The 14,115-nt window shown below is 39.9% G+C and overlaps 1 protein-coding gene across 1 annotated transcript; it reads right to left on the minus strand.

The window, feature by feature from the left end:
- Positions 1-666: 666 nt before the first annotated feature.
- LOC106603679 (cytotoxic and regulatory T cell molecule) lies at positions 667-11,418 on the minus strand. Its single transcript, XM_014197645.3, has 11 exons — positions 11,343-11,418; positions 9,062-9,199; positions 8,645-8,797; positions 7,633-7,752; positions 6,227-6,388; positions 5,637-5,834; positions 5,060-5,140; positions 2,235-2,309; positions 1,947-2,099; positions 1,559-1,642; positions 667-1,284 (listed from the first exon to the last, which is right to left on the minus strand). Exons 1-11 carry the CDS (start codon positions 11,386-11,388, stop codon positions 1,121-1,123), a joined length of 1,374 nt encoding a protein of 457 aa, XP_014053120.1. The 5' UTR covers positions 11,389-11,418; the 3' UTR covers positions 667-1,120.
- Positions 11,419-14,115: the final 2,697 nt, after the last annotated feature.

A 14,115-nucleotide genomic window follows, 5' to 3' on the forward strand; every position in this document is an offset into this window, starting at 1 on the left:
TACAGCGTTTTGATTTCTTTTTTCTTATGAGAAGGTTTTTAAATATTGTTGAACTTAGTTCTCAAAAATAATAAACAGAAGTTTCACTCAAAATGTACACTTATGAATATGGAATTGAGCTAAAATAAGAATGAGGTTGATTACGAAGAAAGGCTTTGCATATTCTTTGCTACACTGAGTGTACAAAACATGAACACTTTCCCCACCCCACAGGGATGCTGGTCTCCGGTTGTTAATTACAGAAGGTACAAGAAACAATGTATTTATAAAACAATGTTTAGTAGGGGTAGCACTTGTGGATTAATTTATATGAAACTTCTTTAATCTTATTAGTTAAAAGACATTTCTGTGATAGAGACCAAATATTTTTCCATTAATATTTCTTAAAAAGGCCATTCCAGAAAGATATGACATATGAAAACTCTCCTCCATCTTGTCTTGCATTGTGAAACCCTCCCTATGCTCTCTGCCCAGTTGCGGAATGAGTTTTCATAATGAAATACGTCATGATGTAAACAGGGCATGACACTAATTCTCTTAGGAGACCCCCATGAGTATTCACACTTTGTTTTATCCCAGCATTCAACTAGCAGAACAGTTCATGGTATTTGTTATTCAAAGGTATGTAGGCCAATAGAGAAATCACCCAAACAAAGATAGTGTAAATACAATACAATTACTGAATATCAAATCAGAGTTTATTTGTTACACGCGCAGGATGCAGCAGGTGTAAACAGTACAGTGAAATGCTTGCTTACAAGCTGAACAATGCAGTTGTACTAAGTAATATAAAAGTACACAAGAGAATAAAATAAATACACACGAGAATATACACTATAAACAGGGTGGGGGGGAATACTTCCACAGAATAATCAATACTTATGTTGTATATTTTTCCTTTTTTTCAGTATAAAAATAAACTTGGATTAAAAAAGATATATCATACATAATAGCAGCTTATGAGCCTGTGTACACACATAATTATCCACTATATCACAGTAACATTACATGTTTTAAAACAATATTACATTAAAAAGATATTGTTTGTCACATTTTAGGTGCTTATGATTTGAATTCTCTATGTGAATTCCCAATATTAAAACACACACACTGACATTTTCTACAGTTCCGTCTCCTTGATCTGAGGGCTTAGGGTTGCTCCATCGGTTTGTGGGATGACTTGAATTTCAGGAGCTTCTTCTGTTTTGGTGTTTGTTGTTGTTGTCGTCTCTGTTGCCATTGGTTCCTCAACAACATACTTTGTGAATCCAATGTTAAAAAGTCCTAGAAAAACACGCATTTTTTAAATCATGTGGAACATATAAAATGTCCTACATTTTAGCATATATTAGACATCTCACTGGGCACACACTGGTTGAATCAACTTTGTTTCCACATCATTTCAATTAAATTAAGTTGAACCAACGTGGAATAGATGTTGAATTGTGGGATAGGTCTTCTAATTGTGCATTTTGTCATTGTGTTCTTTCATTGGTTGATTTTTTTTTTTCATATGGCATGTCACAGAAATCCGACTATGTAGGATGTAAAATATTACCATTTCCCCTTCTTCTGGATTGTTTCTCTTCATTGCTTGATTTTGATCTGCTGCTCTCCACAGATTGATCAGAGTCTTCATTTTCTGTAATGATCAAAACTATGATAATTTCTGAATAATTACTTGTGAAAAGTTTAAGAATTAGTGGCAACTCAAGTCTTTGAGGGCTGCAGGTTATTTGCTGTTTTTTGTTCTTTCTGATCTAGACCTGAAAAACCATGTTTGGTTAATATAAACTGATCCAAGAAAGAAGAAAGGAAAACCAACAGAGCGAAATTCCAGTTGAGGACTGGTTGTGCACACCTGCCATAAACCAATGACCAAACATGCAAATTCATGAGAAGATCCTAAACAGTGAGAGCCGAGAGGTGTGCTGGTCTCTAGTTACCTTTCTTCCAGAGTATGTGAGCCCTCCTCAGCTTGATTACAAAGAACGCAACGACCACCAGCAGACCAAGGATGAGGCACGTCACGAGGAAGATGAGCAACGGCGCACTGCTTCCATTTCCTCTCTGCCTCTCCGTCTCATCGAAGAAGATTCCTGTGAATGAGACCAGCAGTGCAACTTTAGCCTCCTCTACTGTAGCCTTATATCCAAATCTGGCTTACACAGCCCCTAAACATGACACTTAAACAGATTTGTATGCACTTCAGAAAAATAGTAAGACTGTCTTACCTCTATTATTAGTGGAGTTGGTTCTTGTGCCATTATGAGGTGTGTTCTCTGTTGTCTGGGACACTGACGACCAATCTACAGGGAAGTACAGGGTAATGAATGAATCAATGCATCATACAGCTATTCTAGACAGCAACTACAGTCACCTTGTTCAGGAGGATATGGAGTGTATTTGTGGATAAAACAATAGTTTTCAATTGATTATACTATTTGATACTGCTATGATGGACATCTGAATATTTTTCTGGTATTTTACAAATGTTCCAACCCCAAAAATAAATCGCCTTCCCGCCAAAACAGGAAGTGTCATTCAAAAGCATTATAAAGCAAATAAAAATGTCTGGCTTTGATTAGAGCTTTGATCAGCATGAAAATTCAAACCTGATGCTACCTGAGCCATATATTAAATACATTTTATGAGCCCTACATTAACGACATTTAATGAGCCGAAGCCTAAAAGAACCCAAATGATTGTGCCGTTATCCAATACATATATGATATAGGCTACTGCACATTACGCACGACAGAAAAACACAAAAGCCCATAGATGTAGCTAGCTATATGCTCTCTTGGTTAAATAAATTAAACTAGCTCCAGTAGACTAATCTTTTTGATTGTGAACTCTATTACTGTACTATATTGTAGCCTATTATATTGTATTATATGGACTGCAATTAAGCACATCGTTCAAGCCATGATAAAGCAGAAGAGAACATGCGATTCTGGTGCAGCACATGCGGCCTACAAAGTTACAAGTATAGGCTAGCGAATTTGATGTTAATTTTGAAATAAAATTGGGCCTATTTGTATAATTAGTTGGCTGACGCACACAGCGCATTCGGGAAAATATTCAGACCCCTTTACTTTTTCCACATTTTGTTGCATTACAGCCTTATTCTAAAACTGATTAAATAGTTTATTTCCCTCAATCTACACATAATACCCCATAATGACAAAGCAAAAACTGGATTTTAGAAATGTTTGAAAATGTATTAAAAATTAAAAACTGAAATATCACATTAACATAAGTTTTCAGACCCTTTACTTTGGCAGTGATTACAGCCTCAAGTCTTCCTGGGTATGGCGCTACAAGCTTGGCACACCTGTATTTGGGGAGTTTCTCCCATTCTTCTCTGCGAATCCTCTCAAGCTCTGTCAGGTTTGATGGGGAGTGTTGATGCACAGCTATTTTCAGGTCTCTCCAGAGAAGTTCGATCGGGTTCATGTCCGGGCTCTGGCTGGGCCACTCCTGCATTGTCGTGGCTGTGTGCTTAGGGTTGTTGTCCTGTTGGAAGGTGAACCTTTGCCCCAGTCTGAGGTCCTTAACACTCTGGAGCAGGTTTTCATCAAGGATCTCTCTGTACTTTGCTCCATTCATCTTTCCCTCAAACCTGACTGGTCTCCCAGTCCCTGCCGCTGAAAAATATCCCCACAGAATGATTCTGCCACCACCATGCTTCACCGTAGGGATGGTACTAGGTTTCCTCCAGATGTGATACTTGGCATTCAGGCCAAAGAGTTCAATCTTGATTTCATCAGACCAACCTTTTGGCATACTCCAAGTGGGCTGTCATGTGCCTTTTACTGAGGAGTGGCTTCCCTCTGGCCACTCTACCATAAAGGCTTGATTTTGGAGCTCTGTCAGAGTGACAATCGGGTTCTTGGTCACTTCCCTGACCAAGGCCCTTCTCCCATGATTGCTCAGTGTGGCTGGGCAGCCAGCTCTTGGAAGAGTCTTGGAGGTTCCAACCTTCTTCCATTTAAGAATGATGGAGGCCACTGTGTTATTGGGGACCTTCAATGCTGCAGAAATGTTTTGGTACCATTCCCCAGATCTGTGCCTCGACACAATCCTGTCTTGGAGCTCTACAGACAATTCCTTCGACCTCATGGCTTGGTTTTTACTCTGACATGCACTGTCAACTGTGGGACCTTGTGTGTGCCTTTCCAAATCATGTCCAATCAATTGAATTTACCACAGGTGAACGCCAATCAAGTCGTAGAAACATCAAGGATGATCAACGGAAACAGAATGCACAATTTTAAGTCTCATAGCAAAGGGTCTGAATACCTTTGTAAATAACGTATTTCTGTTCTTTATTTTTAATAATAGTCTAACTTTTCCTGCATGGGACTCCAAGAGCTAAGGAGCGTTTTTAAGGAGGCCAATGGAGCACAGGTGTGTGCGTATTGCACAAGAGACAGAGGCTATAAGTTAGAAGCTTATTATGCATAACCCATCATTCATTAGCTAAATAGATCTGATAGACCGATTTAAAGCAATGATATTCGAGTGATAGGCTTTTTTAAAACTCTGCAGCTGCAAGAATTCTTTTTAACGATCTTTACAATTAAAAGCAAGGTGACCCCGAAAGCCAGATGGGTAAAAATAGACGCGCATTCGGTCTTTATATTACTGTAGCATAGGCTATGCTGTAGCAAATGTAGGCCTCCTGGTCACAAGACAAAAAGTGGTCTGTCTGTCCCCACTGCATGATTCATCACGCAGAGGGCATAGAGAAGCCAGATTTAGACATCGCATGTAATTTAGCAGTTCCATTTCACGCCATGCTGTTCATATAAATCATTTATCATAATTTACCTGTTTCTCACAGTTATTTATCCCGGGAAAAGGGAGTGGTTTTGGCCTGTAAATCTGGGTAAATCTCGGTAACAGGGTTCCCGCCATTCAACCATAATTTGTAGTGATGGAAAGTCACCACGAGGTGGAGCAGCAGCCCATTGAATAACTTGTAAGACTAGATGGCAATGATACTGTGAATTTCTTCTCATACAATACTAGCTATGGTTAGTCTTGTTCTTACCGGTAGTACTGGTTGAGTTGCTGCTGCTGTCATTAGCAAGTGTGTACCCTGTAGCTTGAAACACTGAGTGGGCTGGCTGACCTGGAGGTGAAGATATTCAAGAAACATTGATAACTCCAATGAGGAAATGCATTCGTTGATTCATTACAAACTAAATAGACTTCTAGTTGTTGATTTGTGGTTTTATTGTATTGATATTACAGTAAAGTGTAAGTCATTTTCACTCACTGATTGTACTACAGATGAAAATGTTGTAATTTAAGTCAATATATATATATATAACAACAAATGGCAAACTCCAGGTACCTCATATGAGCACAAAAAAAGCATAAGCTGAAATTCGGACTCAAACTTTGACTGAGGTTTAAATTGAGGACCTATATGGCTAATATTGCTATTCACTTCCATTTCAGGAAACATCCTTGATGGTATGAGAACCAAGTGCTTTTGTTTTGCACCTAAGCAGTTTTCAAACTGTTCACAAACACAAACTTTTCACATGTTGAAAACCAACTCGCAAAACATTTGTAGATGTAACCTCAGGGCAACATGGCTGTTAATAAAATGTTTTACTTACTGTGAGTGCTGAGTTGTGAGTCAGGGGTTGATGCTGGTGATCGCTTTGTACTGGGCCAATCTAAGGCTGTAGCTGTTGGTGTTTCTGTTGACACCTGTGTACCAGGCCAACGGGAGACTGTTGTTGTTGGTATCTCTGTTGGACCTTCTGTACTTGGCCAATGAGAGGTTCTCGAAGTGGAGTGTGATTCCTCAGAGGCTATAAAATAGAAGGGAATTTCAGTTATTGATGTTTGTGTGGTAAAGATACCCTAGTGTGCCATGACCCTACCATTCTCATGGCATAATTTTAAACCATTGAGAAAGTACCCACAGTGTGACTGTGCAGTGAAACCAGAAATGTGCACACTTTCCTTTCAATGTTCCTCAAATAGAACACTACAAGCAGAACTACATTTCAAATAAAGGCAAACCTGTTATTTTAAATTCTTTGTTGGATATTTCCACCTTACTCTCAAGGTCATCTGAGCTTTATGTCATAGGATTGTCATTTTTATACCCTGCTAAATTCAACCTCCCATAGCTTGGATACCACCTCAACAACTAATCAAGTGAAATGTAAAAAGTGTGAACAATAAACTTGGGACTTACGATTCTGTCCAATTTTTACAAAATTCATCAGAGAAGAATTGTGTAAGGCTGGATGGCGAACGATGCATTTCACTGTGACTCTCCTCTTGTGGGACTGAACATGCAAGATATCCAGGGAGGAATATGTGTTTTTTTCCAAAAGATACTGGGACTGAGGCTGAGCTAAATAACAAGAGAAAGGTTCAATTAACTTTTGACAAAGTGTCAAAATGTCATATGTAACAGAACGTCAACAACCATCATACGTATTCTTATAATACTGACCTGCACTGCCCTTTACAGGGAGAATACAGACATTTCACTTCCCTTTATTTTGGATGAGATAAAGTGGAATGTGTGGGGGATTTGTTTTCGCAGGGGAAGTCTAAACTGTTTTGAGGCATTTCCCTTCGTTTTATATATCATCACAACATCCTCAGTCTCCTACTACTCCATTTTGACTTGTCTTGTGTTTTTATTTTCCACAATCCCTTAAAGTGGTTGTTATCATTGGTTAAATATATTGAATAATGTAAGTGGGGCGGCAGGTAGCCTGGAGGGTCGGAGCATTAGGCCAGTAAGCGAAAGGTTGCTGGATCGAATCCCCGAGCTGACAAGGTAAAAATCTGTCGTTCTGCTCCTGAGCAAGGCAGTTAACCCACTGTTACCCGGGCGCCGAAGACATGAATGTCGAATAAGGCAGCCCTCTGCACCTCTCAGATTCAGAGGGGTTGGGTTAAATGCGAAAGACACATTTCAGTTGAATGCTTTCAGTTGTACAACTGACTAGGTATCCCCCTTTTAAGTGAACGGCAGGGCGGGGCAGGGAAGCAAACCCAGGTCGATGGTGTGAAAGGCAAACACCCTATGCATTTCGCCAATAGGGTTAACCCACTTGGTGTGAAATTGTAACGTTCCTCATATTTTGAAGATTGCTACACTGCCCCCTCCGAACGGAAAAGGCAAGTCTCAGCGCTTCAATCTACCGTTAACCCCTTACACGTCTGGCCGTGCGTTCCGATGGCCTCATGGCCGCCATTCCACTTCTGTCACAAATATAGTGTCAGGGGTTATGCACTGCCAGGAAGTCTTGTTAAGTGTTGATTGTGCACGTGTGTGGCAACCAGGGTGTGGCAGCTGGCAGAGCCGTGAGGCTGCTGGTGGCCATGTGAAACTTTGGTTTGAATATTTAGTTTTTGGCATGCCATGTTTTGTTGTCCTTTTTGTATATACACTATTATTTGTTGGTCATGCACCATTTTTTAACATAACTCACTTGGGCTGGCCAACCAAGGAGTCAAAACACACCCTTTAGCTAGGCCTAGGACCCTAGAAATAGTAAGTGCATCAAAATCAGAAGGTTTTGATCGTAACATAATCCCTTGCCATGAAATCTACTAAGTGAATCTAGAATAAAGGTAACTTACCATCAATTTCTAACCCACTCCCCAAAAGCCATGAAATTTTGGGAGGATGGCTATTTCCCACTGCAGAACATTTGATGGTAGTCTTTCCATTGTGTTCTGTTGTCTCCAATTTTGGCATACCTTGAGAATGACAAAAAGAATGAGGATATGAGTTTGGGATTCAACTTAATTAGTTGGAAGTGGGAATGGGGCAAGCACTCTACCTCCTGTCATCCGCTAAATATGTGTATGTGACCAATAACATTTGATTTGATCCAATATGAATGTCCGGTCACACTTTATTTAGAGAGTTTGTTGATAGTATGACCATCTGTAGATCATCTATGTTGATAAGCAACTGCTTACTAAGGTTATGGTTAGGATAAGGGTTAGTGGATAATTAGTTGAAATGTTGTTGACAATTATTGAGCGTGTACAAACCATTTACTTAGGACTATCCACATAAAGTGTTACCGAATATCCTACTAGCAACGGTCATCAAAATTGTTAAAAGGTTTTGAAAAAAATTATCATAAATGCAACAGTTGGACAATGGATGAAGATATATTTTTTTATCCATCAGGTATTGAATGAATTATAGCACATAACATGTTTTACTGGCACGGCCAAATAATGAGTTCAGGTATTTGTGGGAATTCAGGTATTCAATTTGTAAAATGTCCCATTTTTTTTCTTAGAATGCACTCATATATACATTTTCTAATGGTATCAGGAATTTATTTTATATTGTGTTAAAATAAAGAAAATTATGTGCCCTCATTTGCATAAATACACTGAGTGTATTTGCATATGTGAACACATTAAAATAAAGGGGTGGAAAGCAATCAATCCAGTGAGATTTAAGTGACAAGTGGATTTTGCACCACTCAAACACAGGAAATAGATGGCTGAAAAAGACACATCCTCAAGTGGGCGGGGCATTCGCGTTGACAATTCTACTCAGTAAAGACAAAGGCTGTGTGCCTACTTAATCACTATAGACAACAATGCTATGACAATATGTCATACTTACCCAAAACTGTCACGGTAACTGACTTCACTACAGGCACTTTTGTGTAATGTAAACATGTGTAGAGGCCTCCATCTTTGAAGGTGACATCAGACACACTGACTGAAAAATCGGACTCGGACAAGTTGATTATCTTGTAGCGCTTATCCCTCAGGGCTGTTAGTGAAGATAAGGAAGAGAGAATGCATGTCACATCATGACTCAACTACTTTAGTTCATAACAAAGATGTTATAATATGAGTAGGAACACACATTTTTAGTTGTATCATGTACAACTATTATTATCCTAGCCATACAGCTGTCAACATCTATTGCTCATTTAGTGGGCTTCCAGTCTACATTCAAATGGAGATACTGCTTCGTTTCTGTATATAAAATAAAATGAACATCTGTCTATATATGGTATTATAATATCCTCACCCTTATGGTCATTGAAAAACATCACATGCCCGTTAGGATTCTTCCATTCCACGTGGCTCCTGTGGGCATTTCTAATGCGACACTTAATGGTTAAAGTCTCACCCTCCATCACGGTCATATGTTGCACTGCAACGGATCCTGCAATGGCAAATACCAATGAGTTAGTAAAGGACATACTTTGATTGACATGATAGAATTTTCCAACATGATTGAAACATGAACATAATAAAACAAACCCTACTTTTCAACAGCACTTTCCTCTTTCTTACAGTGTTTCATTAACATAATATGATTATGGATGGACTGTATAGAAAAGCAATCATACAGAGGAGATTTAGGGGTCGTAGAATGATGAGTAAGTGGGCAGTGTAAATGATCTGGATAAGACCTGAGACAGACCCTTATACCGACCCCTCATTTCTCACAGCTCTGACTCATAGCACTATTCTACCACTCTGACGGCCCCTGGTCTCAGACTCTGCCTCTGGGGGCCACAGAGGAAACTGAAGTAGACTGAGTTGCTATTGTCGGGCTTGAGGTTATGGGAGGTGTGACAAACAACAACATGCGGGGTGTGCATTTGCCCCTGCACTGCACGTAGGCCTACAGATTATGCAGCCAACTTTCACACAGCCTTCTACACTGCAACTGACAGGAAATCAAACATAGCGTGGTCAGTCACCATTCACATGAGGGGTGTGAAAGCGAAAGCAAGGGGCATGTGGTTTTCTTCACACGGTCTACGTGAGCGTCATGTGTTCCTTTTTCCTATGCTACTGCTATGATGACTAGTGGTAGGCCTACTGTATATGGAAAAATGAACTGTGGTGGCAAATTGACACCGTTGGTGTTGGTGGGCTTGAAAAGTTTTGAAGGGTAACTGTTTTCATACATTGTGTGGGCTAAAATAATGTAACCTTATAATAGGGTCATGCTATATAACACCTACTGAAATGAAAGAAATTCCATGGGGATGGTCTATGGTGGTCCATGGAATTACTGTAATTTAGAAATAACCGTTGTGATTTTTAGAGCTGTCTTCAACGATTTAATTCAATATTCATATATTTAATGAGGTACAGCATATGAACTCCAATGAGAGCTGATGACAACCTATAATGGTTGAAACGTTGTGATAATTAACACAGAGAATGTATTACAGTGTTGAGTCTGTTCCAATTCCTAATATACTGCATAACTAGACTATTTTTGTTATCAATTTGAAAACCATGCTATATGATTTAAAAAGTCACAAAATGACATTCAGAGATGCAAAGAATCATTTGCCAAACATATTTAAAACAAGGCAACAATTAGTACACATTTTCACTGTTATACAATCCAAAGAGCATTTGATCATGTCTATCTTTGTGTTGTCACTACTTGTCAGACTGCCAGAGAAACCACAAGATGGTTATCATACTATACTCTAGCAATAAGGCACGAGGGGGTGTGATATATGGCCAATATACCACGGCTAAGGGCTGTTCTTATGCTCGACGCAACGCAGAGTGCCTGGATAGAGCACTTAGCCGTGGTATATTGGCCATATACCACAAACCCCTGAGTTGCCTTATTGTATTATAAACTGGTTACCAACATAATTAGAACAGTAAAAAAATATGTTTTTGTCATACCCATGGTATACGGTCTGATATATCACGGCTTTCAGCCAAATCAGCATTCAGTGTTCGAACCACCCAGATTATAAAATAGTATAGTATATACGCTATGTGACACTGAAAATAAAAAACTGATGGCAGTGTCAGATTATTGAACATTTTTGGAAGATATTATTGTGTAATCAAAAGTAAGGCACTGTGGTCAACAGTAACTTTCTGTGTTTCTCTAAGTATTCACCTGTATACATCATATGCTAGGCTGTATATCGATATACAACATTTCTCTCCAACCCGAGTACATTTTAATAACAGCATTGATTTATCTCAATCTATTGGTAACATCATTCAGATGCACTTACAGTAGAGCAATTCACCTACACAATTCTCATGAAAACAACTAAATGTGTCACAGCACTAGTATCGAGAGAAAAAGCAGTTCCATTTTAATTGATCTGACATGCTGACATAAAGATTGAGGAAACATTTACAATTTAAAAAGTATCTAAATATGAATACAGCAAACATATTGATTTGTGTTCTTACAACAAAAACATATAACTCTGTCAATCTGTATTGTATAGGCCTACATGTACCCTGCCTGGGTACTTTGTACTTAATTGTCTCTGACACAATTACTTTCAGTGAAGTAGCCTACTCACCCCTTACAAACAAGACTAGGAAGCAAAGCTGCAGCTTTAGTGGCATCTTGACTGTCAGATTCAGATGTGGACTATCAGAGCCACTTCCTCTCTGAGGTGCCTTTATACACTACATACACTACAGCAAGGGGCCTTCCATGACATCATAGCAAAATTCATGGGGTTTCCACGCGACACTGAATACATTTACTTTCAAAGGCATTTCGGGTGATACATTTAGAGGTTGTTGATCACATGGAATGAAAAATAATACAATGTTGATTGTATTATGAATTGACAAATGTTAAGAATGTCTATTTTCTAGTCTTTATGACATCTCTTGAAAGTTATCACCATGCACCAATGTTGTAGCCTGGTAGAACCAGCCTGATCCCTGCGTTTACAATTCTATTTCACTTATAATACTGGATCAGTCTGGGCTTTGTCCAATAGATGCAGGGTTGGAGGCATTAATGTTGTTATGGTGAATCATCGAAAGACTGGGTGTAGTAGTGCGAGTCTGCTGGATCCCAGCCCACTCTGGATGAAATAGTAGACCAGGTAGCCAAAAGGGCTTTAAAACTAGATTTAATTGGCATTTTTGCTCCACTTGGTAGAGGTGAAGCCAGATGTACGATTAGAGACATTATTATAGATGTGTGGCAAAAGAGGTGGGACAACGAGCCCAAGATCCGGCATTTATATGCCCTCCAAAGAAAGGTTGGTGGACCAAAATTCAAAGGTCAGATTAGGAAGTAAGAGGTGGTGTTTGCTCGGTTGGGCCTAGGACATTGAACTCATTACATCTGGTTGGCAAGCATGTGAAGTTTGTGTACAGTGTATGGTTGATGAAACAGTGAAGCATGTGTTGATGTATTGTTGTAGGTACCGGAATGTAAGAGGGAAAGATTGATGTGTATGGTTATTGACGTTGTATGGGGCGTTGTAAGGGATTTTTTGGATGGTTTTGTTAGAAGTTAGTAGGGCTCTTTTTTTATTTTCTTAGTAGTACAGAAATGGGTAGGAGGGTTGAGTTTTTCTTAATGTTTGTTTCTTTATTCATTTATTGTAGGTGGTAGCATGCACGTCTAACATTTGTTTGCGGACCGCCATAATACCATAGAAGACTAGATGCAACGTTTTGGAATAGAGCGCAATAGTAATGGAGTCTTTTTGTAGGCACTAACTCTGCCATGGTTTGTAGGAAAAAACCAATGGGAAAATGAATGTAGTTTTTTGGGGATAAACGCCGAAAATAAGGTTTGTGGTAAACACAAGCTTAGATCTTATACGTTTTGTTCTATGAGATAATCTTCATCAGCTAACATTACTTTTTGTGAATTTTGAAGCATGTATTTTACACAAAGCTCAAACAATTCATAATTCATAAAGGTCATGGTAACTGACATAATATCTCATAGAACAAAACGCAGGCAAACAGGGAAACTTAAATCAATTTAACCTAATTTCTGTCAACATGTTAAATGTGCAACCAGAGGGAAAACAATTCTAGACAACCTTTACTCCACACACAGAGACGGGTACAAAGCTCTCCCTCGCCCTCCATTTGCAAATCTGACCATAATTATATCCTCCTGACTCCTGCTTACAAGCAAAAATTAAAGCAGGAAGCACCAGTGACACGGTCTATAAAAAAAGTGGTCAGATAAAGCAGATGCTAAACTACAGGACTGTTTTGCTAGCACAGACTGGAATACGTTCCGGAATTCTTCCGATGGCATTGAGGAGTACACCACATCAGTCACTGGCTTTATTAATAAGTGCATCGAGGACGTCGTCCCCACAGTGACTGTACGTACATACCCCAACCAGAAGCCATGGATTACAGGCAACATTCGCACTGAGCTAAAGAGTAGAGCTGCCGCTTTCAACAAGTGGGACTCTAACCCGGAAGCTTATAAGAAATCCCGCTATACCCTCCGACGAACCCATCAAACAGGCAAAGCGTCAATACAGGACTAAGATCAAATCATACTACACCGACTTCGACATTCTTCGGAAATGGCAGGGCTTGCAAATTATTACAGACGACAAAGGGAAGCATAGCCGAGAGCTGCCCAGTGACACGAGCCTACCTGACGAGCTAAATAACTGACATTTTCAACCTCTCTCTGTCTGAGTCTGTAATACCAACATGTTTCAAGCAGACCACCATAGTCCCTGTGCCCAAGAACACTAAGGTCACCTGCCTAAATGACTACCAACCCGTAGCACTCACGTCCGTAGCCATGAAATGCTTTGAAAGGCTGGTCATGTCTCACATCAACACCATTATCCCAGAAACTCTAGACCCACTCCAATCTGCATACCGCACCAACAGATCTACAGATGATGCAATCTCTATTGCTCTCCACACTGCCATTTCACACCTGGACAAAAGGAACACCTATGTGAGAATGCTATTCATTGTCTACAGATCAGCATTCAACACCATAGTGCCCTCAAAGCTCATCACTAAGCTAAGGAACATTGGGCCTAAACACCTCCCTCTGCAACTGGATCCTGGTCTTCCTGACGGGCCGCCCCCAGATCAGCATTCAACACCATAGTGCCCTCAAAGCTCATCACTAAGCTAAGGAACATTGGGCCTAAACACCTCCCTCTGCAACTGGATCCTGGTCTTCCTGACGGGCCGCCCCCAGGTGGTAAGGGTAGGTAACAACACATCCGCCACGCTGATCCTCAACACAGGGGCCAGCTAATCAAATGGCTACCCAGACTATTTGCATTGCCCCCCCCCCCCCCCCCCCTCTTCTACGCTGCTGCTACTCTC

The sequence above is a fragment of the Salmo salar genome, chromosome 04 (assembly GCF_965601325.2).
Source record: "Salmo salar chromosome 04, fSalSal1, whole genome shotgun sequence".
NCBI classification, from domain to species: Eukaryota; Metazoa; Chordata; class Actinopteri; order Salmoniformes; family Salmonidae; genus Salmo; species Salmo salar.

Coding starts and splice junctions, on each gene's coding strand:
- LOC106603679 (XM_014197645.3), bottom strand. CDS start 11,388: ATGCCACTAAAGCTGCAGCTTTGCTTCCTAGTCTTGTTTGTAAGGG. Junction 9,200..11,342: donor CCTAGTCTTGTTTGTAAGGG/GTGAGTAGGCTA, acceptor TTGCCATTGCAG/GATCCGTTGCAGTGCAACAT. Junction 2,100..2,234: donor CAACTCCACTAATAATAGAG/GTAAGACAGTCT, acceptor TCTCATTCACAG/GAATCTTCTTCGATGAGACG.